A 921-nucleotide genomic window follows, 5' to 3' on the forward strand; every position below is an offset into this window, starting at 1 on the left:
CAGTGCTGAGGGAGTGGGCACTGTCGGAGGGTCAGTGCTGAGGGAGTGGGCACTGATGGAGGGTCAGTGCTGAGGGAGGGGGCACTGTCGGAGGGTCAGTGCTGAGGGAAGGGGCACTGTCGGAGGGTCAGCCCTGAGGGATCAGATGTACTCACACTCTGTCAGTCCCAGGAGAATGAGGGAAGCCAGCCCGGTCAGTATCATTCCCAGAAGGAGCATGGCCCTCCCGACCGAAGCGATCCACCGTGAAGCAGAGTGACAGGCATGCCAGGACCCCTGTGCCCGCTGTCAGCAAGTAGGTGAGGTAGAAGCCCGACTTTGTGCCCCGTTCCACCCCGTAGCAGTGACTGATCCCGTGGCCGATGAACCTGAAGGGAACGATGGGGAAAGACAGGCCATTCTTTACCACCAGGTACAGGACCATCCTCGCCAATCTCAATCCCTGATGTTACTCCACCCCGTGTATCCGACCTACCTACTCCCACCTACTCTCAAACCCTTTCACGTGCCTTCTGTAGGCCCCGTATCAGTCCCACCCACAGTGATATCCCGCTGGGATTCCCTGAGATCCTGCAGGCCCGTATCAGTCCCACCCACAGTGATAACCTGCTGGGATTCCCTGAGATCCTGCAGGCCCGTATCAGTCCCACCCACAGTGATATCCCGCTGGGATTCCCTGAGATCCTGCAGACCCTGTATCAGTCCCACCCACAGTGATATCCTGCTGGGATTCCCTGAGATCCTGCAGGCCCTGTATCAGTCCCACCCACAGTGATATCCTGCTGGGATTCCCTGAGATCCTGCAGGCCTGTATCAGTCCCACCCACAGTGATATCCCGCTGGGATTCCCTGAGATCCTGCAGGCCCGTATCAGTCCCACCCACAGTGATATCCTGCTGGGATTCCCTGAGATCCTGCAGG

At 58.7% G+C, this 921-nt stretch overlaps 1 protein-coding gene across 1 annotated transcript in view; it reads right to left on the reverse strand.

Moving 5' to 3' along the window:
- Positions 1-424, reverse strand: part of LOC140461068 (solute carrier family 22 member 17-like) — a 9189-nt gene extending 8765 nt beyond the window's left edge. Inside the window, 2 exon segments of the mRNA XM_072555851.1 lie at positions 156-219; positions 221-424. Coding sequence (XP_072411952.1) covers positions 156-219; positions 221-424 — 268 coding nt within the window.
- Positions 425-921: the final 497 nt, after the last annotated feature.

This window comes from Chiloscyllium punctatum, chromosome 36 (genome assembly GCF_047496795.1).
Source record: "Chiloscyllium punctatum isolate Juve2018m chromosome 36, sChiPun1.3, whole genome shotgun sequence".
NCBI lineage: Eukaryota > Metazoa > Chordata > Chondrichthyes > Orectolobiformes > Hemiscylliidae > Chiloscyllium > Chiloscyllium punctatum.